The sequence below is a fragment of the Phyllostomus discolor genome, chromosome 14 (assembly GCF_004126475.2).
Source record: "Phyllostomus discolor isolate MPI-MPIP mPhyDis1 chromosome 14, mPhyDis1.pri.v3, whole genome shotgun sequence".
Lineage (NCBI taxonomy): Eukaryota > Metazoa > Chordata > Mammalia > Chiroptera > Phyllostomidae > Phyllostomus > Phyllostomus discolor.
In genome coordinates, this window is record NC_040916.2 from 18307358 (window position 1) to 18331644 (window position 24287).

At 41.2% G+C, this 24287-nt stretch overlaps 1 protein-coding gene across 1 annotated transcript in view; it reads right to left on the reverse strand.

Annotated features, from left to right (window-relative positions):
- AXDND1 (axonemal dynein light chain domain containing 1) overlaps positions 1 to 24036 on the reverse strand; it is a 47420-nt gene extending 23384 nt beyond the window's left edge. The window contains exons 1-13 of the mRNA XM_028530917.2: positions 23847 to 24036; positions 22322 to 22494; positions 21768 to 21871; positions 17503 to 17623; positions 16823 to 16908; positions 14868 to 14924; positions 13592 to 13694; positions 11743 to 11864; positions 6274 to 6414; positions 5471 to 5575; positions 3873 to 3993; positions 1804 to 1905; positions 375 to 538 (exon numbers count right to left, since the gene is read on the reverse strand). Of these exons, the coding sequence (XP_028386718.1) occupies positions 375 to 538; positions 1804 to 1905; positions 3873 to 3993; positions 5471 to 5575; positions 6274 to 6414; positions 11743 to 11864; positions 13592 to 13694; positions 14868 to 14924; positions 16823 to 16908; positions 17503 to 17623; positions 21768 to 21871; positions 22322 to 22494; positions 23847 to 23919 (1472 nt within the window). The 5' untranslated portion in view covers positions 23920 to 24036. The remainder of the gene's footprint in view (positions 1 to 374; positions 539 to 1803; positions 1906 to 3872; positions 3994 to 5470; positions 5576 to 6273; positions 6415 to 11742; positions 11865 to 13591; positions 13695 to 14867; positions 14925 to 16822; positions 16909 to 17502; positions 17624 to 21767; positions 21872 to 22321; positions 22495 to 23846) is intronic.
- Positions 24037 to 24287: the final 251 nt, after the last annotated feature.

Below are 24287 nucleotides of genomic sequence, written 5' to 3' on the forward strand. Positions count from 1 at the left end.
ACCGCCACCCATTGATCCCACCTCTCTGCACATGCACTGGGCTACAGACTTTGCAGACAGATCCGATATCCAAGTTTGCCAATAGTAAAGAGGGAAGAAAATAAGAAAAAAAACAAGAGTTGGCCTTGAAATAGAAGTAGCAGTAGAAGGAGGGAGAGATGAGGAAGGACTACCAAGATGATTAGCACTAGAAACTTAAGACCATTTCCGCTCCTACAAGGATTGTACCCTGTAAGAGTTGCTGGTTACCTTACTGAAATTAATGCTAGAGTGATCACAAGGTAAAAAAGACAAAAGGGGAGAGAAGAAGAAGTGAACCGAGTTATCAGACATGACAAAGCATAATCAGAAAAACGAGATGCTGGGAGGCTCACTTATTATTTTTGAAGAACTGCTGACATTTGGTAAGGCCATCCTTAATAATTCGAATTTGCTGCCTTGTAGCCTCTTCGCTTTCTTCTATTTCCTGTCTAAATTTACTCACTAAGATTTTCCAGTTCTCTGTCAGCTTCTGCAACAGTGCAAGGTCTGAAGCGTCCTAGGTAAAATGCATGGAATCAAACCACGTATTCATTTATTCACGTAACAAACAGTTACCAGATATGCCAGGCCATTACTAATATTGTAATACTAGAGACATCCATAGAAAATGGATTAAAAATTTAAAAAGCCACCCCTCTTTCCAAATATCATCAGTGACACTACTACACAGTCCCACTAATGATAGATTTTCCATGGCACAAATTATTAGAGACAAAATTTTTTTTTCCTTTGCAACAGAGCCCAATTTCCCCATAAAACTTTCACGGGAGGCAGTGTAGTACATTGGGAAGACCTGAAATTTCAAAGCCATAAAGAACCAAATGTGAATTCTAGATATTTAACTGGCTGTATACTCTTGGGGAATGTTATTTAATGCATTTGAGATTAATTTTCCTTGACCATAAAGAGATATATATGTATATATCTCCTAGGATTGTCATAAGAATTAAATTAAGAATTAAATGAGCCCTAGCTGGAGTGACTCAGTGGATTGATTGAGTGCTGGCCTGTGAACCAAAGGATCGTTAGTTCAATTCCCAGTCAGAGCACATGCCTGGGTTTCAAGTCAGGTCCCCAGTAGGGGGCATGCAAGAGGCAATCACTCACTGATGTTTCTCTCCCTCTTTCTCCTTCCCGTCCTCTCTCTAAAAATAAATAAATAAAATCTTTTTAAAAATTAAAAAAAAAAAGAATTAAATGAAATGACTAGGGTGAATAGTTTGACTCTAGAAACACTAAATGCCACTTTCCTCCTTTGCGACCTGTGCTCACTGAATTTTCCCATTAAATTGCATAAAATACATTAATAGTATAGCTATTTCTTTTCTTTTTTTTTTTAAAGATTTTATTTATTTATTTTTAGAGAGGGAAGGGAGGGATATGTATAGAGAGAGAAACATGAATGTGCGGTTGCTGGGGGTTATAGCCTGCAACCCAGGCATGTACCCTGGCTGGGAATCGAACCTGCGACACTATGGTATAGCTATTTCAATAAACACAGCTACTTACAATTTTTTAGTTTAAACACTGAGAGAATAACACTATAAATAACACTGGCAGTGTTACTGACTTGGACAAAGTACTTAGGTTGCTTTAATTAGGATAGAAGACAGATATAAAGAAGAGCCTTTATTCCCCTTTCCTTAGACTTTTCATTCTGCCCACAGTAAAGCACAAATATAAAGCTAGATTTAAAATTTAATCTATAAATTTAGCAAAGGCCTCTTACAGACTCCACTACTTAAATGAGCTGAGGTTTACCTTGCTCGACAGCATGATGATGAAATGCTTAGCATATTTACTCCAGCCTTTTTCGTTGAGGTAAAGTCTTTTAGCCAATATGACTTTATTTCTTTCAATTACCTATTTAAAAAAAGAGCTAAAATCAAGAGCCTAAATCATTAACAAACCACTGTCATTACCTTTGGCTGTAATTTAGTATACCCAAACCATTTTCACATCAATTTTTCAATGAATCATTAACTCAGTCACAATTTCTTATCTAAATCATGAACTAATTTGTATCACAGATTTGTGTTTTCTAAAACCACTAAACTGAAACCAAACTGAAGTACAGTATATAACAAAGGTGCTCACACAATTTGGTCTCAAAAACCCTTAACACTCTTAAAAATGAGAACTTCAAAAAACTTTTGTGTATATGATTATATCTATTGATATTTACTATATTGAAAATTAAAATTGAAATTATTTAAAACCCACATTTAATTCACTTAAATACAACATTAATATACACATATGTTAACATAAATACTATTTTTATGAAAAAAATAACTTTATGCCCCGGCTGGTATAGCTCAGTGTATTAAGCATGGACTGTGGAACCAAAGGGTCGCCAGTTTGATTCCCACTCAGAGCACATTCCTGGGTTGCAGACCAGGTCCCCAGTAGGGGGTGCACGAGAGGCAACCACACATTGATGTTTCTCTTCCTCTTTTTCCTTTCCTTCCTCTCTCTCTAAAAATAAATGTATAAAATCCTTTTAAAAAGACATTCCATTTATTCAAAATTAATAAAATTATTTTTTAAAAAAAGAAAAGAAAAAATAACTTTATTTTTCTAACCAAAAAAATTAGTGAAGAGAGCATCATGGTTTTCCATTTTTACAAATCTCTTTAATGTCTGCCTTGAGAGAATAGAGTTGAGTTCTCATATTTGCTTCTGCATTCAATCTGTTGCAATACCCCATATCATGTAACTGCAAAAAATATCCACTGTACACTCATGTGAAAATGAGCGTGAAAAAGGCAGTATTATCTTAGTATTACGATGAAACTAGTCTGACCTCACGAAAAGGTCTCAGAGAACCCCTGGAGGCCCCACGACCTCCCCTGAGAACCACTGACACCCCGAATCAGTAATCAGTCATTCAGTGAATGACTGTTCTGGACACTGCACAGACAGCTGTAAACAAAAGAAATGAAGTCCTTATTTTCAGGGAGGTGACATGCTAGCTGTCCTTTTCTGTTGGAAGGGATAATCTACCTAACACAAAGCCCCCCAAATATAAGGCATTCTTCCATAGAACCCTCCACCAGGGGTCAGTTCTTCGCTGTTTAAGTCCTTCTAGAGCGAGGGGACTCACTCGTCTTCTTTAGCGAACCTGCCTAGCTCCGAGATTTGTTTCTTATATTACATGTTTACTGTCATGGTTACTTCCTCTGGATGTGTCCCTTTAAAATTCTGGCTCAGGATTGAACATCATGTCCTAGATGAGGTCTGACTGTTCCAGAGGAAAATGGGACAAAAGTCTGAATCTGTGCCAGGTCTTCATTTGCTATTGACACTCCAGGTCCAAGATGTGAGAACAGGCGACCAAACAGCAAACATTTACAGAACAAACTATTGCTCTTTCTCTAAAGCATTACTATAATGGTCCGCAGGCCGCCATATTTCACTTCATTTGGCATCCTGAATACAAAAGTAATAGAACCAAAGTGAGGTATACAGTGATCCTAATACAGTTACCTTATGTGAAAAACTGGGAACCACTTCTCCTACTTTATTACCAGTATAAATTAAAGCTAAAATTTGTAACATGTTCACAAACGACAGAAAAAGTATCTTGCTCATACTTCCTACATTCTGTTGGGGAAAAAAAAAGAGCCCTTAATTGGGCAATAGCCAGGTATTCAATAATGAAGAAACAAACAAAATGTAACTTTCCCCTTCCAAGGCCCATAATACCTACACTATTCAGCAATTCAATGTGCATCTTCATCTTTTGACTTTTTGTCCAAGTGAAATCTGTGAAGGGAACTTTGTCCAGACCAAAGGGAAGTCTGGGTTACAACTTCCGAGGGACCAACCTTCAGTGCCAGTTCGTAAGTGGCCGAGCTCCAGACGTCTCTTTCGGCCATCAGCTGCTTAATGTCGCTCTCCATCCTCCCTCTCTGCAGCGTGTACAAGTCATGGTACTCTTCCACAATCCTGGAAGGAAAATCAAGAAACAGCTACGTAGGCATTTGTTTAAAGGAGAACTTTGGTTTTAAAAAAGGCAAGTTGTTCCTTTAAGACTGATCATACGGTAATCATGGTAAAATTGCTGGACATATTAATAACACCAACCTATAGCAGAAATAGAAGGAAAAGATTCACATTTCATTTATAAATCTTATAAAAGTCTTAAGTAAAAAGTCCAAGATACTGTTCCCTGCTCTAAATACTTTTCTTCATATTCTTCTACTAGACTTTTTACAACATGACATTCCAGTAGTATAACAACATTACATCTAATGGAAAATTCAGAATACAACTAGCAATAATACAGCAGTGTTTCTTTTATTTCTCGTAGAATTAGGATTCTTTACTAAATGCACAAAGCCCAACTGTTATGAATCACTATATTTTTAAAGTACATATAATTAGTATAAGATTTAAATAACCTGGCTGGTGTAGCTCAGTGGATTGAGCTCGGGCTGCGAACCAAAGTGTCGCAGGTTCGATTCCCAGTCAGGGCACATGCCTGGGTTGTCGGCCATGGCCCCCAGCAACTGCACATTGCTGTTTCTCTCTCTCTTTCTCCCTCCCTTCCCTCTCTAAAAAATAAATAAGTAAAATCTTTAAAAAAGGTTTAAATAAACTTTCTACCAACAAACCAAAAGCTTAGTCTAATCAAGTACCTTTTCCTTAACTATTTTTTCTTTGTTTACTCAAGCACACGTTTTCCTTTTCACTTACACTGAAGCTTCCCTTAGAATTAAAAGCCCTTCTGAGACTAAATACAAACACAGAAGCAAAACGAACAGAAGCATCCGACAAACCTTTTGAAACACACGCTCCTAAGGAGCGTTAACTTTGCTACAGGAATGAAAGCCAGCCAAGCAGAATTCTTTCAACTTTGCTGAAAGCCCGGAACCCCCTGCGCCTGCTCCTGGAGCCTCCTCCCAGTTGGAGGCCGCCTTTGGTTCAACTCACCGGGAAAAGATTAATCCTCTGAGGTGCCACACAGGTGAATACAACCATAAAAATTCCACAAGCTGTACCCATTAAAATACCCACCCCCACAAAAAACTAGACTCACACTGCTAATCAGGAAAATGTAAATAAAAGTCAGATGCTTTTTCATACCCACCCAATCAATAAAAGATATGGGCAAAGGGGAGCTCCCATAGACCGATGCGAGGACATCTGCTGGTACAACCGCCCTGTGGGGTATTTGGCAACATCTAGCAAAGACGAGGCTACGCACATCCCGTGGCCCAGGACCCCCCCTTCTAGGTCTACACCTCTGGAAAACTCATTCGAGAAAACACTTACACGATGTGTACTACAATAGTGCCTGGCCGAGTTAATATACATAACGAATTTACACTGTTATAATTTTTTTTTAAGTCAAATGCTTCAATAAAACTCTGGTATAAAGTGTAACGCAAGTATGGCATAATGACTAAATCTGATAACTCACTTGGCATTCTTCTCAGCATCTAAAAGAGCTTGTGTCAAATCCTTGTGGACTTTCTCTGCTTCCTTTGTTAATTTTATATCATGTGCCCGGACCAAACACAGCTCCCTGAAATAAAGCAAAGAAATTTTATCACCGTAGTTGAAGATTTCCAAAAAGTCTGTACTCAGGACATCAGACTCACACTCGGGAACCTTCTCAGTTACCGTGTGTACATCTCTGCTGGTTTTCCCACCTCGCAAACCACATCAGTAAGTCTAGTGCACAGCCGGGTGGAATCTCGCCAGCTTTGGCAGTGGAATCGGGCTGGCTGGAAAGGGCAGAGAGAAGGGTGGGGGTTCCTCTGGGGTGGAGTGAAGGCAGGTGCTGACCGGCAAGGCCTCCAGCTTGCTCCGTGCTACCCTCTTCATTCTTGCCAATCATTATCTTGCTACAAGTTTAGATGACCACTAACCTTGGTTGCTGTATATGCTCATTCTCTTTCTATTTGAACCTGAACATCCATAATCAAGGCACTGCTCCGTAAACTGAATTAAGATAAATATCTCTACCTTAGAAGGAACAACAAGACCTGTTCCCTAGTGAATACACACACCGCCCTGGTTTCGTGTTCGCCCGTGTAACCCATGTCTCTGTGTCCATATCTACACCCCTATCCGGTCCTTTCCGTTCTCTTGCTAAACAGAAAAAGAGAACAAAATAGTTCTCACCTCTAGCCATTCTACTTTCCCTAAATATTTCCGACTTCTATTTAGAGACATGACTTTGCCTTTTGTTTTGTGTTTAAGATAATCACAGTTTTTTACCTGGTCAGTTCCTCGATAACATTCTTAAAATTGTACAGTTCTTGTAAAATGCGCTGGTCCATCATTCGCTGAGTCACCAGGTCTTTGTAGAAGTCGATCATCTGCCGGGCGATGTGGTCAAGCAACTGTACGTACCGCTCTCTGCACGTAAAAGAAGGAAAACAAGACGTCACGCAGGAGAAAAGGAAAAGGAGTGAAAACACGTGTGAGAGAGAGTAACGTTAGAGGGAGAAATAGTGAGCAGACACAAGGACAGAGAAAGAAAGGGATCCAGGCCGTGTGTTCCTGCCACACGCATACAAGTGAGTGAACTTGAACCAGAGTCATAATTATTTGGAACGTAATATCTGAGACTTAAAACAACATAAGGACATCTTCGCTTCCTTCTTCTAAATTATCATCTCTATAGGAAACATGTCTTAAGTGCTTACACATTTATAACATCTAACAGAGCAGCTTGAATGCAGTGGAATTCTTACAAATAGTTGAATTCATGACTAAAACCACTTTTCTCAAACTGACCAAAATGTACCTACTGTTTGAAAATAAACAAAGAGCTTAAATACAAAAAAAAAAAAAGAGTCGTTTATTTTGCTCCTTAATAAAATCAAACAAAATATTTGGAAATGGTCACAGATGATAAATTACAAATACTATAATTGAGCAGTCTTTATTATATATTAAAAATTATCAAGGTATTATATCCTAACCGTGAGACCCCTGAATTATAATATATTTGAGTCAGAATGGTCGGTTAGTTTAATCTCTCACCCACAGAAAGAACTACTCAGCCCTTATTTAAACACTTAAAGTAAAAGGAAGTTTATCAGCTCAACATGCAGGTCATGCACCAGGAAACATCCATTTTACAAACACCTTCTTTAGGACCTCCCCTCCTAGTGACCTACGGACAAAGAGCTCTGCAGGGCCTTCTCAACACGTTATAGCTACATCCACAGTAGAGCACACTCTCTGAAGCATTAACAGGCTTGCAGCAAGAACAGAAGGCTCCAGGAATGAAAAACAGAACCAGCAAACAAAATTCAATAAACTAAGAACGGAGTAGGAGGTGGTGAGCAGTATTCATTCGGCAAACCCAAAGTCAAGGTCGCCCCAGTAAGAATACCAGCATGGGCTCCCGGAAACTAAGTCCTCGGCCATCTTGAAATGGGAGATCCGAGTGTGAAACTACGGCATCGAGCCAGGGTTCCGGAAGGGAGAAGATGCAAATCCTCTCTTCAGGAGGCATCCGTGAATTCTATCAGGAGGATGTAATGATTAAGATTGGCCAAATATTAGCCACACAAGCAATGAATGCAAAATACTGTATAAACAGACCATCATGAGTGAGACTCAGAAGAAACAACGAACAGCAGAGTTCCACACTGATGGTCTTCCTATGTTAGAATTAACATAGTTAGAATATAAAACTATCCATGAAATGTTTGAGAAACAAAAAATGGAATCTAAAACTAATTGAGTGATAAAAATGAACAAAATATGATGAGACAGATATGGAAACAAACCAACAGAACTCTTAGGCGAAAGATGTAATTGCTGAACAGTAAACCCGACAGATGGGTTCCAGCAGAGGAGATGGAGCTAAAGAGGGTACTGACATCCTGGAAAAATTACCCAGAATGCAGCACACAGACAAAGAAATGGGAATTATGAACAGGAGACTGAGACAAAGGGCAGAGAATGCGAATGTTTAATATAAATCTAATAGAGCTCCAGAAAGAAAAAACAGAATGGAGAACAGATACTCATCAAAGAAATCATCACTGACAATTTTCCAAGACTTACAAAGGGTACCAATCTATACATAGGATTGTGGTATACAGACACAATAATTATAAAAGCAATCCAGTGGAACTAAATTTACTCTTTTGCCTAAATTAATGACAATAACAACAACAAAAAACCAAAATATGTGAAACAACAGTTAGCAAAACACTGGCTATTGGGCAATGAGAGAAAGCGGCCCCTGCGAGATCAGAAATCAAATGAGCCCTGTGGTTGCTCCAGCTCGTGGAGAGAGTTTCCAGGCTACGGCACGAAGAGGGAAATGAGAGGGACCGCAGTGGACCCTCTGGGCTAAGGAGACAGAGCTCAGGGTCCGGAGAGAGGGAAGCGGGTAGGGGTCAGAGGACAGGCACCGGAGAGAAAAGGGCTGCAGCGAAAGAGGCCTCCGGAAGTCTGCAGAGGGTCCCCCTTACGTGTTCAGCTAAGTCATGACTAGGGCATAATGTGAACGAACTGCCTGAGACCATGGAGAGAACCATCTAGAAGGATCAGAGGAAAGAGAACCCAGCACTCACACGTGGCTCGTGGTGCCCATTCCCACTAGCCAGACTGGAAAAACTCATGACCCACGGGGCACTGGACACTGTACAAAGAAAAGTCTTGCCTCAGTAGTCCTCAGAAATAATTAGCGCTGTGTAGGGTGGTTAGATGTTTTGTTATATGACATTTGATACACAAAGAAATAGGTGCAATTTTTGAGGAATCATGATGAAATGACTATGTGGAAATACTTCATATTTTCTATTGAGATATAATTTATAGGCCATAAAATTCCTCCTTTTAATGTGTATAATACTGTTCAGTAAACTCACAAAGTTGTGCAACCATTGGCACTATGCAAATCCAGAGTATTTTCATCACCCCCAAATGGTACCCATTAGCAGTCACTCCCTGCTTCTCTTTCTCCAAGTCCCAGGCAGCTACTAATACACTTCCCGCCTGGGCCTGCCTCTTCTGCACATTTCACACAAGTGGAAGTATACACTCTGGAACTTTTTGTGGCTAGCTTCTTTCACTTAGCATGAGGTTGTCAAGAAGCATCCATATCATCTCCTGTATCAGTACTTTATTCCTTTTTACTGTCAAAAATGTGTACATGTTAAAACCCATAGGACTGTACAACACAAAGAATAAACCTTAATATAAGCTACAAACTTCAGTTAATAATATATCAACATAGGTTCACCAATTATAACAATGCACCACATTAGTCCAGAATTCTAATAATGAGGGGAACTGTACATGGAGGAGAGGGGTATATGGAAACTCTATTATCTGCTCAATTCTTCTGTAAATCTACAACTATTCTGAAAAAATTTACTTTTGAGCCCTGGTTGGTGTGGCTCAGTGGACTGAGCACTGGCCTGCAAACCAAAGGGTCACCGGTTCAATTCCCAGTCAGGGCACATGCCTGGGTTGCAGGCCAGGTCCCCAGTGGGGGGCGTGTGAGAGGCAACCGCACATTGAAGTTTCTCTCTCTCCTTCACCTTCCCTTCCTCTCTCTCTAAAACTAAATAAATAAAATATTTAAAAATAAAGAATAAACCCTGTTTAATAATATACATGCTGAAAAAGTTAGGGGAAAATACACTGATGCTTGCAACTTACTCTGAAGTGCATGAAATTGGTGGATGATTGCAAGGATGGCTAGTGGCTAGACAAACGATAAAGCAAGCTAAGCCGAATGTTAATGGCAGAATCTAGATGGTGGGTGTCTATGAGCTCACAGGAAAATTCATTAAATTTTTAAGGGTATTTGGAAATCCCCATGATAACATACTAGGGAAGAAATAACAATAACTGGAAAAGGTCATGTGCTTGTATCCAAAGATATTTATGGTGTCAACCAAAAAGAATGATGGCATCAGTCCTATTTCTGTGTAATCTGAGGGTCCTCCTGTTCGGCTCGCAGCCAGCTGGCAGTTACTCCTCCCCCTATAAAAAGCAGTTACTATGAATGCTGTTTCACACGAAATCCTCCTTCTGCTGCAGCAGGCCGCAGAGGCAGGTGCTTGCAAAGCACACACACACACACACCCGAGCCGATCAGAATGCACTCGGTGGGACAGAGCGCAAGTACAGTAGCAGGCAAACAGAGGGAGGTGGTTTGAGGCTGATATCAAGCACTTCCTGGGCTTGTAGGGTGTTACCATTTACCGGGGACTTCTACTGGGTCCTCACAGCAAAACTGTGACTCGAGGAGGACTCTGTCATGTGCCAGACCCCGGACAACAGAGGCTTGCTCACTGAAGGTTGTTGCCCTGAGACTAGACCTTCTAGAGAGCTCCTACCACAATGAAACGCTGGCCGCCAGATTGTTCTGGACCTGCTGGGTGTTTCACCATTCCGCAACCCGTCATGGATGTTGGCAGCGATCACTCGGAAGCCTCACTGCCTGCTCTCACCTCCTTCCTGTTCTTTACTCCATTACACTATTCCAAACCCTTGGCTTCGACGACCTACTCTGATCCTGTCTCTGGAACTCTGGAGTTCGCACTTTGGTCTCACTCGTGTCTGACAACTTTTCTTAAAGGATTTTGGTTTCCACTTGCCTGCCTGTCTCTTTCTGTTTGGACTTCCTGGGACGGGACCTCACCCTACGTTGGCCCCTAGAAGCCGATGCCTGAAATCTGCTAGAAGAGTCCAGCTTATTCCTGCTCCTCAGAAGGGAAGGGCTGGGTACACTGGGTACGTCATCTAGTTCCTTCGCCACGATTCCTCATCCGTCCCTCTGGCTTTGTTCTTACACTGACAACCCCGACCTTAGTGTCCCTGCCCTCCTTCTCCAGCTCTTGATGTTGTTCCCACAACTTACTCCTTAGTATCTCATCTTGCCTGGTCTCTTACTAATGGCTTTGCTCCAGCACAGTCAGATAGGGCAGCTCAGCACCCATCAACCAGGTAGTGGAGAAATAGGGCAAATTTATATTATTAATGCCCATCGAGGAGAAACAGATATTCAGAGGTATCTTACAATATGCCTATGGTTCTATGGCAAGTAAGCTGCAGACATGGAATTGAACCCAGTATTCCTTCCAGTTCTTCTATTCTTTTCAGCTTTCGGAAACTACCAGTGTCACAGGAAGAATTATAGTGACAATAGTATCTATCACCGTCATCTACAACAAACTATGCGTATTGAGCACCTAACTCTGTGTGCTCATTGAAACCTCACCACAATCCTATGAAACATCTTAATGCTTGAAGCAGAGTAGACACTCAACAAATATTATTGACTGATTCGTTCATTAATATTTGGGCTGATTAGTGACCAATAGACAAAGGAGATTTTCAGAGTAGCTATCATGTTCATTTGCAGATGAGAAAAATAAGGCTCAGGCTTTTACCCACGAGGCCTGGAGAAGGTGATCTGAAACTGGGTCAGTCTGTCCACAGAGTCTGTGCTTGCCCTCACTCCACGCAGCAGTTCACCCCCACGCACAAAAGATCATGGTGTCAAACATCTCAACAGAAATCACCTGAAGGAAGTTCTCAACTATTATATTCTTATTACAGAAAGTACAATAAAAATGCAATCTGGCTCTTCATTATCGATAAGAGAGGGAAGCGTACTTTCATGATTTTTCTCAGGAGCAGAGCTAAAAACAGAATCCTAATACGAAAGCCAAAAGGAAACCGGCATGCCCCGACAGCTGCTCTCACCGGATTTTGGACAGTAGCTCCCCTCTGTCCGCGCAGTCCACGCTGACTTGTCGGATGAGTTCGTGGAACACCGTGTTGTAAATGTTCTGCTCCTGCCTCAGTATGTGTAGCAGTTTGTGCATCTGGCGGAGGAGAAGCCAGTTAGCATTTACTGTGGTCTTGTCAGTAAAAGCCATTTCAGGAGTCGATCACTCGGAATGTGAATTAGGTTTTAGAAGCACCTTGATTAATTTACTGGACGAGTATTTTCTATTATAAATATATATACTTATGTATTTATAAATATATACTTATATATAAGTATATATAAATACACATGTTTATATATTTACTTATATATAAATATATAAATATATACATATATAAATATATTATATACTTATATACTCATATATTATAAAGATATAAATATATAAGAAATGATATCTTATTTTAAAAACATTTGTGTCTAATCATTGCACCTCTTTATATGATGCACTGAGGTCACAATATCACTTTCCCGTTATTCCTGCCAAAACCCAAAACCTGAACCTAATCACGGCTGCACATCAGACAAACCGAAACTGAGGACATTCTCCAGAATAACTGGCCTGTGCGCTCCCAAAGATCAAGGTCGAGAAAAATAAAGAAGCGTTTCAGATTATAGTTGTCTAAAGAAAAGTGGCAAATAGCAGCACTGTGTGATTCTAGGATCCTGAAGAAAGGCAAAAATAGCTCTAAAAGCCATTATAAGGACAATGGGTGAATCTGAAATATGAACGTGGACTACCATAACAATGTTAAGTTTCCTGATTCTGAAAACTGCACCATGGATACGTAAGGGAACGTCTTCATCTGTGGGGAATACACCCTGAAAGGTCTGGTGGTGAAGAGGCATGATGTCTCCAGCTTGTGCTACAATGGTTCAGAAAAAGGAAACCTGCTTACAAAGACACGTGGAGAAGGAGAGAGAATGATAAAGCAAACAGGGCACAATGTAAACGTAAAGGTTACCTATGAGTGCCTTATATTGAACTTATATGTTTCAAAATCTATAAAAATAAAAATTTACAAAGCAAAAAAGCCTTCATTAAAAAAAATCTGTATCTACGTAAACCTGAAAGAGCCTTTTCATTAAGCACAAAATAAAAATTACAAGTGGTAAGAGTGTACAACTTAATTGGCGGTGGTTTTTATTGGTACATAAAATATTAAGGGTCTTATAATCTGTAGTGCCTAATATTCAGTGGAATACAGTAATAATAAAACTGTTGACCCTGGACAGTACAGGGGTAGGAGCCCCAGTGCCCACGCTGTCGGAAATCCATGTGTATCTTTGACTCCCCCCAAACTTGACTCCTAACAGTCTACTGTTGACCAGAAGCCTTGCCAACCACATAAATAGTTGATTAACACATATTGTGTACGTTCTATGTGTTATATGCTGTATTCTTACAATAAAGTAAGCTAGAGGAGAGAAAATGTTATTAAGCAAATCATAAGGAAGAAGAAATACATTGACAGTATTTACTGCAAAAATCCATGTATAAGTGGACAACGTAGCTCAACCGCGTTGCTCAAGGGCCAACTGTCCTGACGGTTAACTGCATGCTGTTTCCCACGTGCTGAGCGCCGACTGCTCTCGGCCCTTCACATCATTATGTCACCTCATCTCCACAGCCACCACAAGGGTAAATATCGTCATCATGTCTAATTCACAGATGAGGAAATTGAGGCACAGAGATGCTAAATGACTTGCCCGGGGTCACCAGCTAATCAATGGCAGGACCAGGGTTCCAACCCATGCACCCCACCATCCAGAGCGCATGCTCGTAACCACGAGCTAGGTTACACGGATCTGTGCGGTCACCTTGGTTGGCCCTGTGTAGTCCTGGTTTTCCACACCAGCCCTCTCTAGCATAGTGTCCATCACGTCGCTCAGCCGGGTCACCTCCACTCTTTTATTAGGTTTCCTGAAAGATCGAGATGGTGAACATAGTAGTTACCGTTACAATTGGTCACCCTCAAATCTCAAAAACAATATAACATGTATAAAGAAAATGCATATACTACGGCATATTAATGGTATCGTAAAGTATTAGACCTGTAAGTATTGATCTAGTGGGATATCAGTAATACAGTTAAAAAATGCAAAAGGTATGATCTTCTGTTCCATAAAAGAAAATAATGCTCCTTTGCCCCCAAATTCTATTCTGTATGATTATAAAAACAGAAAAATGTGGAGAGATAAACACCAAGCTATTAATATTGGTTACTTCACAATGTAAGACGGGGGAACAACAACAACAAAAAAGAAGTAAAAACAAAAAGACTGTAGTAAAATGGAAAAATACTAATGGCTAAACATAGCATATAAAAGTATTTTATATATCATCTAGCAATCCCACTGCTGAGTATTCATCCAAAGGAAATGAAGTCAGGGTCTCAGAGATATTATTGCCCCCCACCCCACATTCACTGCAGCACCGGTCACAACAGGTGGAAACAGCATAGATGGCCGTCGACGAATGAATGGAGAAAGTGTGATGCACACAGACACTGGAGTGTTATCCTGCCTTTAAAAAGAATGAAATTCTGCCACGTGCAACAACATGGATGAACCTGCAGGACATCATGCTGTGAAACAAGCCAGTTACAGAAGGAAAATACTGCACGATTCCATGTACTCGAGGCACCTAAAATAATTCAACCCACAGAATCACAGAGTGGAGTCATGGTTTCCCGGGGCTGGCGGGAGAGGGAAACAGGAAATTGCTAGTCAATGGGCGTGAAGGTTCAGTTGCGCAAGGTAAGTTCTACAGATCTGCCGTACAACACCGTACCTATAGTTAACGCTGCAGTGCACACCTCAAAACTTGCTGAGAGTGGGTCTCATGTTGTGTTCTTACCACAACAAAATAGAACATAAAAACAATGAAAAGAATTTCAAAATTGTTTTAAAACGCATTTTATAATACTCAAGTACTATAAATATGTAAAATGGACTATGCAATTGGGCAAATGAAAATACTGATTAGATGACAGAATTGCGGGCAATTATTGTCTTGGGTTTCTGCCGTTGTTTTAATATACATGTATATAGTTATTCTTTCTAAGAAGCACTTTTAAAAGTAAACTGTACTTACATGGATGGGAACAGCAATAGCCTGTTTTCACTGTCTTTGAGGAGGGTAGTGTATTTGCTGCAACGGATAAGACGGGTAGGTGTTACTGGAAGAACATCACCCAGCCTGCTTATCGCAGATCACAGCATGATCAACCTAAGCCCTCACGGAGTGGAGACGCTTGACGGTAACCAGAAAGGGCCACCATTCTGCACACAACATCACACCTAGGTGGTCTGAGACTTGTACAGGTACGAGTGGGATGGTGTTTGTCATGTTTGGAACTTTTTTAAGTAAAGCACCTTGAATTACATTCCTTAATGTGTCAGAATATGAAAACTGCCTTGATTCACTTAAAAGCAGCCTTTTCAGAAGTGGAAGGATTGTCTAAGAACACTGAAGTCAACAAAGTTAAGTGACTAAACAGGTTATAGAATTAATAAGAAGCAAAGATAAACCTAGAACACCGTTTTCCGCCCCACCCCCACCCGTCTGTCCTCTGGTGGTGCTTGTTTACACCTGAACTAGCATCTCAATGAGAAAGACACGGTGATCTTTTAAATCCATTCTCAGTTATGCACCTTTTTTCTTCCTCTAGTTCATAAGCATTTCCTTTGGTTCTTTCCCCTACTGGAACTCAGTTGGTTAATAAGGTCCATTTTCAGAATTTAGATCAGTAAAAAGATCTCCAGGGAATATAAAAGACTCAGTTTCGAAAGTGCGTGTGTACGAAGGACTAGAAGCCATGACATCCCAGGAGCAATGAGCACACCTAGCGTCCAGATCTTGGCTTCTAAGTATCATTCTCCACTAAAAGGAATCAGTACTCCTTGGAGGAGGGGCTCAGAGTTCATTCCAGATGAACCTAAAAATCTTACTGAGCCAGAAAAGAAGAGAACACTCAGAGCATTATGCAGCCATGCCCTAAGAACATAAGAGCCAGCTCACAGGAGCTAGCTTTGGCAAAATCTGAAAAATTTTGAATATCAAAATAAATAATCATAGTAAAAAATAATAACCCCCTGGACACAAAAGAAATCCATAGGTCCATATGGTAAAATGCTAACTAACAAATATAGAAGAAAGGGTGGAGTTAAGAAAAGACCTGTAACTACGGGTTGCTAGAAAAAATAAAGGGAAGTATTTGGTGGTGAAGGGTCACAAAGTCTCCAACTTACTCTTGAACAGTGAAAATGTGTGTGTGTGTGTGTGTGTGTACACGTGTGTGTTAAAGCAAGTGAAGCACTCAGTGCGTCGGAATAGAGGGCACAGGCAGTGCCTCGTCCTGTTTTTGTGACTTTTTTATAACTTTGAAATTACATAAAAATTAGAAGCTGCCCCCAAATCGGCTCTACTTAGTTCTTTGACAAAACGTGGTTCCGAACCCCACCAAACAGGGAGGAGCCGTGCAACATGGGCCCCGGGCAAAGCAAACCGAGGGACAGCGCCTGGGTGCTTCATTGTAAGATCTCGGTCCGAAGTCGTAGTTTTTTAAACCGTGAAACAGTCAAGTGTCGTTCCAAAAAATAAAAACAAGATCCCACTTTCGGTCCTATAAACAGGAGAACTGGAGGAGAACAGTCGGCACTGTGGAGCTAAGCCCTGGAACCGTGCAACATGGGAATTCAGCTCAGAGGGCTGCTTTCCCTCTGTCTCCGTGGTCATTGTTCAGAACCATTCTTAAAGAGGCACAGCCAAGCGTTGCGAGCAAAGATCCATTTTTTAAGTCAAAATTAAATAGTAGGAAAAGACAGAGAAGAATTTAGTCATTAAAACCCCAAATTCTTTCAAGACTTTTTCATTAATGTCTTTAAGTGACTTCTTTCTGAAACGGTATTAGGATGGAAGGCCGAATGTCCCCTCCTTCCAGTGCAGACATGGCCCAGGAACGTGAGGGAACTGTTTTCAGCTCCTCTGTGTCCGGGAGGAGGAAACGGTCCATTTGTCAGAAACTCAGTGCGGACCATGGTACTCACTCATCGTAACACTCCAAACCTGAGACTCCTGTGTTTGACACAATATGGAATTCTTCAGGAATCAAAGTATCTGTCAGTTTCTTTGGCTTAAAAAGAATAACAAGAATGAAAACATTAGTTGGTTTTCAAAAAATGAATTGCACAAATCCTAATTCCTGTCCCAAATGGATGCTATTTATTATGAGATTTTAATTAGAAAAATAACAGTATCAGTAATATGGGACATGGCAAGTAGTAAAAAAATTTTCACCAGCACATACTCTATAAAAAACATGAATGACATGATAACCTTGGTCTTAGTGTTAGTTACAGGCGTCCCTTATACTCTTCAGAGGTCCATTGACTCTTTAAAATTCAATAGGAATTTAAAATTCACCTTAGCAATATCTCCAAAATAAGAATTCTATGACTTTAAACTGTGGATATTGGGGAAAAAAATCTACACTCCTATACTATATTTTCTAGATTAAGTGAAGGACCATAGTCTGGAAAATGGCTTAACATAAGATACCTTTTATCTTTTCTCACTAAATACCCTTTTCTAGAAATAATTAAAAGTGGTATGAAAACTGATCAGCAATGCAGGTGGTTGTTACAGTACAACATTGCTTTGTTTTGGGGAAAACTTTTTTTTAAGTGAAGAGAGGAGGATGGAATTGTTCACCAGACACTGCATCTACCTTATGGGGCACGATGGCGCCATCACGGGACCGCAAGGACCGGCCGGCACCCGGGGGGCAGAGTGTGCTCTCCCTGGCCTCGCCCTGGACGTATTTCATGTCATACAGAAACGAAATATCCCTGGAAAGTAAGAAAGGTATATTGACAGAGTCAGTTTTCTGTCTGGCGACTGGATGAGTGGGTAAGGTTCCCCCAGGTTATCTCCTCCACTTACGTCCTTGATTTCATCTTTGCCCACATCCTCGGGGGTCTCATTTCACCCGTCATAACCTCTGTGTACCTCCCCCTCTGCGGGAACACTCCCCTTGGCCTGTAACTCAGGTTCTTCCCCCTTCTCCCCTGACCACGTGTCGTCATGTTACCATGATCGACGGATTGGTTGATGATCTATCTTCTCTCACTTTCTGTCAAGTATTGAACTTCTTGAAATTTCCCCAAAATCTGATTTCTATCTCCATTTCTGCTCTGACACTACTCTCCAGAAAGCTGACGATGACCTTCCACTGCTAAGCTATCAAGTCTTATCTCCCACTACTTCCCTGGATTTTCTCCAGGGTTGGTCACCTTTTTTTAAAAAACACTCTCCTCTGTCCATTGTGTTGCTGGACTCGCCGGGGTTCTTTCATCCTCTCTTAACTACTTACTCCTCCTCGGACTCCTCTGTGACCCCCTGGCCACTGAACGGAAATGCTCCATACCGTTCTGTCCCCATCCCTCTCTCCTCCTCTCCCTCTGCTTTCTCCCGTGGCCACGTCATCAAGTCCCTCCTCATTACCTTTGTCACCTCCAGACACAGCTGCGGCCGCCCTCCATTCTACCTTTTCATCCTCCCGAGTTCACGAATTCTATCGGCAGCACCACCCTACTCATCAAAACCTCAGCCTCCATAACTGATCCCTTCCCACCCGTAGCCCTCAATGCCCACCCCCCCGTCACGAACACACTAACTTCACAGCCACCCTCACGTCATTCCAGCGGTTGGTTTTCTTGTTTCTTGCCAATGCCAAAACCACTAGTCTGAGTTGTGATCACGTTCTATGTGTATTCTCAGGTCTCCCTGGTATATTCTACATACTTCTGCCAGATTTATCTCCCTGTAGAGGCTATAATCCTGTCACTTACTACATACAGTTTTCAGATGTCTCTGCCCCTCCTTTTAATTTTAATTGGTATTGCCATTATGCAGCACAGGTATGTTGGTTCACCCAAAGAAAAGAGAACCACCCCATGGTCCAGCAACCCCATTTCTGGATACACCGTATATGCAAAAGGACTGAAATTGGGATCTCAGAAACGTGTCTGCACTCCCAGGCTCACTGCCGCATGATTCACAAAAGTGACGACATGGAAATAACCCAAATGTCCATCAACGAATGAATGGGTAAAGAAAATGTAGAGATGTTTACAACAGAATGTGATTCAACCTTAAAAAAGAAGGAAATCCTGCCCTTTGTGACAACATGGACGAATCTAGAGAACAATACACCAAATGGAGTAAGCCAAAGAAACGCAAATACCGCGTGACCTCCTGTGTGAGAAGAGGGAGTGGGAAAGGGGGAGAAACGAGGGTGTGGTCAAAGGCACAAAGTCGCAGTGATGCAAGATGAGTAAGATCTGATGCGCAGCGTGGCGACGGCACTGAACAAAATTGTGTTGTATCCTTGGAATTGGCTGAGAATAGATCTTAAATGTAATCTCACCATGCACACACACAAGACGACAATACAGAGGTGATGGATAAGTGATTTAGCTTGATTGTGGTGATGTCACAATGTATATATTTTTCAGAACACCTAGTTGTACACCTTTTTTGACACATACATTTTTTATGTGTCAGATATCGCAATAAAGTATTCTTTTTTCCACAGTGTGTTATCTAGCACCAGTACCTAATTGTAGCATATTTTCATAAACTGTCCATCAGCAATGGACGGACAGTTGAGTTGGCTCCACTTTGCGGCTGTATGCATAACATTGCCGTGAATGTTCAGGTCAAGTTATTGTGCAGATGGGTACATATGTAAGAGTGGAATCCCTGGGTCATGGGGCAACTCTATGTTTAACTCTCTCAGGAACCGCCAGACCTTTTCCAGAGAGGCCACGCCAGTTCACACCTCCACCAGCAGTGTATGGCACTCCCAGTTTGTCCACATCCTTGCAAACACTCATTATTGTCTGCTTTTTTATTATGGCCCTCCTAGTGGGTGTGGCAAGTGTCTCACTGTGGTGTGACTGGCATCCTTACAGCTAATGAAGCTGAGCATCTTTTCATGTGCTTCTTGGCCATTTTTATCTTCTTTGGACAAATGTCTTTCTTAGGGGGCATGCTCTCGGACCCTTACACAGCTTTGGAAGCAGTGACCTCCACGAGGGGTCAATCCCGTCCTGCTCTGAGAATCATTCCCAAGGGCATTGCTTCACACCTGCTCCTTTACCGCTTCCGACAATTTTGTAAATGCTTGATTTCCTGCTGAAAATATCGAGTGTTTTATTTTCTACATCGAATTCTCATTAAAAGAGTTGGTGGAAATATTACTCAGAGGCTATTTGCCTGGTTGTTTTGTATTTTACTGCTTTGCTCTGGATATTTAAGGTTGCTATACAAGTTACTTCTTATTATGAATACTGTGACTTGTGCACAGATGTATTAATTTTCTACTGGTGCCAACACAAATTACCACAAATTTAGCAGCTTAAACACCACCAATTTGTTATCTTATAATTCCATAGGTTTATAGTTCAACACCGGCAACACTGGGATAAAATCAAGGTCTCAAAAGGGCCACGCCCCTTTCTCGATGCTCTGAAGGAGCATTCCTTTCTGTGGTCATTTGGGTGGTTAACAGAATTCAGTTCCTTGTGGTTCTAGGACTGAGATCCTGTTTCCTGGATGGTTGTCAGCTGAGGGCCACCCCCGGCTTCCAGTGGCCAATGGTGATTCTTAGCTTGTTCTCTCGCTTCCTCTGTCTTCGGAGCCAGCAAGGGCAGGCTGAATGCCTCTCACACTTGGGATCTGTGCTCCGTCTTCTGTCTCATCCCTCCAACCCGTGCAAACGCCTTCCTTCTCTACGTTTCAAGACTCGGGCATTCAGTTCGGGCCCATCCTGATAATCCAGGATAATCTTCCCATCTCTCAAGGTCCTTAAACTCAACCACATCTGCGAGTCCCTTTTGCCATGTGAGGGTCCAAGGATCCCAGTGAGAACATCCTGGGGGAGGCCATTATCGCACCTGCCACAATATGGTCTCCGCATTTACAGATCCCCAGTCAGAAGTCATTTGATCGACATCAACGCTTTTATGTTGGTTATCAGCCACATTCCACTAGAGCTCATTATTTTTTCAAAGCACTTTAAATATCTCGTAACTACTATTCCTATTAATAATGATGGCCATGATCTGAAGGTATAAAATTTAGATACTTTATGACACTTAGGCCCCAGGACTCAAAAGTCAATGGCCCAGTTTCCTGACACTTTTTCTAGCACTGATATAGTTGAGTAGTAACACCGTATATTTAAATAGCCCTGTGTAGTTTTACAAGTGCTCTTCCATTCATTACTTCATTTGTTTGTTCTAGATCCCGGGGAGGTACACGAAATATAACTGAGAAAATGGAACCCAGAGGGACTACAAAACCTGCCTAAGTGCTGGTAAACTCAAACATTTCTTTCAGATGAAGTGGTATTTCAGTAAGAAGCACTCAGTTGATCAACGGACCATACGTGGAAAATGAGAAGGTCACAAATTTCCACAGGAAGGTGTTGACATTTAGAATATTTTTAGGAATGAGCCAAAGACAACACATAGGATTTATGGATTTGATCTGAAACAGTGTAAATAAAGGTTGACTTTGAGGAAAACCAGAGACTCAGCACTTGTTTTTCAAGGCTTTCCGCGCCTTGAAGCTATGTCACCCAGCATTTCTCAGACAGTACAAATAAAAGAGGCGCTAGAGGCATTCTGTCTGTCCCTTTGATCTTGTCCCTTTTACTCGGGTACAAAGGAACGGAGAGTAAGGGGACAAGTACAGAAAGGCATGCAAAAAAGAAAGCGGAAACAAACTAAAAAGTAAGTACTGCCCGCACCTACTGTCATCCTACTGATAAGCTGGTCCCTCCTCAGACTGTACTGTGATTCATCAAAGATACTGCGCGCTTTAAAATTTGTGATTCTGATTTTGTCCACTGTGCCCCTCCCAAGGAAATCATCCGAAAGGAGAAAGTGACTATCTGAATCCGCCCCTACTGTCTTCCTTCCTTACCTTCCAGCTCCTGTTAGTGAAACGGGGTGGTCAATCAGATATTTGAATTTATTCCTTCTAACAGGATGATGCCAGACATGATCAACTGGACGTGGAAGGGTGCCCTGGTGAACAGCAAACTGCAAACAGGAAAAAAAAAAAAAAAAAAATTGAATAGCACACAGCAGAGGGCGCACTAGTCAAATAAAATCTTAGTCACTTTGAGTATTTAGTTACATTAAGGGCATTTGTTTATTCTACAGAAAAAAAGAGAGAGCAAAATTCTTATTCCATAACATTGAAAAAGGTTAAAACTAGAACTATTGCACCTGAAAGGAAAATATCAAGACTAAGAGTAGTAGTGATCATTTAGGTAAATCACAAAAAAACAAGTTAATGAAAATACTCAAGTATTTCCTTGGAAACATTCATGCAGAAGAATTTAATTTTCAATACAGGAAATTAATTTAAAAATGCTTTTTAAGACAATCTGGAATATATAACATATGCTCAATAAATAATTACTGAACTGGATACCAAAAAGAGGAGTATTCCTGAGTACTGTATATGCACACCTTTGGGGTTTTAAGTTTCTTGGGAGGCAGTAAGTTTTCAGGACAAGGACCGGCGCTGGCTGTGTAGGTCAGAGAAAGGAGAACTTCTTCCGGGATGAACTCATTCTGAAGGGAAGTAGGAAGGGGTTTTGAACGATCCACCATATTTTTTTTTTCCCTTAGCTCAGGAAGTCCTAAGAAAGTAATGGGAAAGACAGTAATGTGGTTTTTTGGAGGTAGCTGGAGATTCCCAGGCTGCCTTATCAATCCCATTTATGTGATTCTAACATATGTTTTAAATGTTTCTAACATCTATACGCTTCTGGTGACCAAGAATAGTAAGAATATTTAAAACACCGACCACTGTCACTCATACTGCCCGCCCTACTTACACTTCCATCAGACACAGGTTCACACACTCATGTACAAAGATGAACTCCCATTATTCCAAATTCAAAGTTGAAAAATAAATTCAGTTCACTTGCTCAGTTCCTGTGATAGCCATTAAGATGATGGGAATGCCTATTTTCCCTTTGATGTGAAATGACAAAAGAAACCTTCTGTTCTCAAAACCGTCGATTTAATATTTTTTTCTATAGAAGTTCAAAGGCGAGAATAATTGCATTAAATTGGGGCACTCAGAGAGTGAAAGGGATCTGCTTTGGGCTTAAAAGTAAAAGTCGAATTGGGGTTGTTGGAAATGAAGAGTGGAACAATCTGAGGAAATCGGCCAAGTAAGAGCAGTACATAGAATGTTCTACGCAGCTTGACGAGGGCAGAGATGTAAAGGCCGGGCAAATACAGGAAAAGGTCTCCCATGAAGTCAGTCACCGAGAATGGGGTGGTCGCTCCTAAAGGCCTCTCTGCTAACCTCTGCTCCGCCCTGAGTATGGCTTATGTCAATTTCCATAAGGAGGTATATGCTTTGATCACCATCAAAACCTCTCAAGTTCACATTACCAAATGTCTATCTCTTGAAAATTTGGGGTGGAATCAGAGTATCAGAGGAAGTAGAAAATAGGAAAAAAAAAAGATTTAGGTGGGACTTTTTAGCACAGTCTCCCCTAAAAACAAGATGTTGGTGAGTTGGAGGAAACTTGAATATGATGGGGGTAGGGATGAGTCTACCTGATACTTTCCTAAGTACGGATCTACATTTATCTGCGTATGAATGAAAATCTTAAATAAGGTATTACTATCATTTAAAATAATCATGGAAACCTGATACAAACTGATTCCTTACTAGGTACCAAAAAAAGTACTGTTTCAAACAAGTATTGGCATGTAAAATAGGGTGCATTTAAACAATAAAACATCATCAGCCTTTGAAAAAAATCACACAGTAGTCCATAGGTGGCGTCGTGAAACAGGGATCTGACTCAAAACTACTGTAAAAAAAACGGCTTTGATTTTATTACGAGTGTATTGGGAAAACGAAGCTAATCAACGTTTCCTAAAATCTCAGATTAAGGAAAACGGTGGATGGACCATGGTTTCTCTCTATAGCCATGATTATTTATGTCCGCAGACCCTCGAAGAACTTTACCTGTCTCTTCCTTGGATGCAGAGACTAACTTTTTGCCCTCGAACGACGTGGAGGGTGTTTTCGGGTAAGCCATAATAAACAATGCCTCCAATCACTCTCTTTAGTAATTTGAAATAGGCTTCCGGAAAATTAACCTAGAAACAAAACAAATCAGCAACATGTTGGGCAGGTTGGAGAGAGACAGAGAGTGAGAGGGAGGGAGACTTATTAGGAGCTTATGGTTAAATATCGGAGTGGACAATTCATCCTGCTTGGGTTTTCCTTCTTCGGGGAGATTTCTCCGTTCCCTGGAGTCATCTGACCTGACTAAGAAGCCTGTGGGTGTGTCAGGGTCTGCACCCAGCCCACGAAAGGCACCCTGGGCTACCCACCGACGCCAGCACCCGTCGGCTCAGTCTTCGGCCTCCCCGACACGTAGCGCCCTGGCACGCCAGCTGCACA